General features: G+C 40.1%; 1 protein-coding gene across 1 annotated transcript in view; it reads left to right on the plus strand.

Annotated features, from left to right (window-relative positions):
- Nucleotides 1–1,116, plus strand: part of C6 (complement component 6) — a 25,531-nt gene that overhangs the window by 7,285 nt on the left and 17,130 nt on the right. Inside the window, exon 6 of the mRNA XM_009894663.1 lies at nt 574–774. Within this exon, the coding sequence (XP_009892965.1) occupies nt 574–774 (201 nt within the window). The remainder of the gene's footprint in view (nt 1–573; nt 775–1,116) is intronic.

The raw sequence follows: 1,116 nt of genomic DNA on the forward strand, positions 1-1,116 counted from the left end.
CAGTCTTTTTTCAGTGGTGCCCAGTGATAGGACGGGAGGTAATGGGCACAAACTTGAACATAAGAAGTTCCGTCCTAACATGAGAAGAAACTTCTTTACTTTAAGGGTAGTGGAGCACTGGCACAGGCTGCCCAGAGAGGTGGTGGAGTCTCCCACTCTGGAGACATTCAAAACCCACCTGGACGCTGTCCTCTGCAACCTGTCGTAGGTGACCCTGCTCTGGCGGGGGCGTTGGACTAGATGATCTCCAGAGGTCCCTTCCAACCCTGACCATTCTGTGATTCTGTGATTTGGGGCATGAGGATGTGGAATTTTAGAAGAAAGTGTTACATGCTCCACCCCCCACGCCCCTTGTTTAAATGCCTATTACTAAGTCTATTTCTTTTATTCATCTCACCTATTAACCTTTCTCAGCCTTATCTTTTGTGTTAAGAACAGTTTCTTAGTTTACTGCCATGTCTCAAATAATCAGGCATGTTTCTTCCGTAAAAAAAATCAAGAATTCATTGCTTAATAGGTTTTTATTTCAGATTATTATTTGGGCAAATGCATTTTGCTTTACTGAATCTCCAGGTAATAGATGAAGAGGATGATGTAACATCGGACTTCTACAATGATTTAACTCCCCTGAGTGATAGTGCTCATGGAAGTAGTTCATCGACTCATGATGGTAAAAGATCTTCTGGTATCCCATTTTTATTCTCAAGAAAGACACGGGTTAAAGTCACATCATCTTCTTCCTTCAAGAAAGCCATTGAAGCCTCGTATGAAAAGGTAATTCAATCTTACCTCCAATTTCTTTCTTTCATTCCATTTCTGTTTGATCATTTTGGAACTGAACTACCAAAGGCTACTTTCGTTATGAAGGCATTGGCATTATGCTTAAAAAAAAACCCAAAACAAAACCAAAACCCAAACAGAAAACAACGAACAAAACACTAGCATTATGCATTAAAAAGTTCCTATTCTGGTACTACAGGATGTTCCTGGTTGTAACATGCCTTCTGTAATGCAACGTGTTTTTCTGGTTTTAGTACAGAAACGATAGGCTTATTCCGCTTAAAAAAGGATAGATTTGACATAAATTTGACAGTATCAGATCAGGTAAAGGACCTC

Source organism: Charadrius vociferus, unplaced genomic scaffold (assembly GCF_000708025.1).
Source record: "Charadrius vociferus isolate BGI_N301 unplaced genomic scaffold, ASM70802v2 scaffold450, whole genome shotgun sequence".
Classification (NCBI taxonomy): domain Eukaryota; kingdom Metazoa; phylum Chordata; class Aves; order Charadriiformes; family Charadriidae; genus Charadrius; species Charadrius vociferus.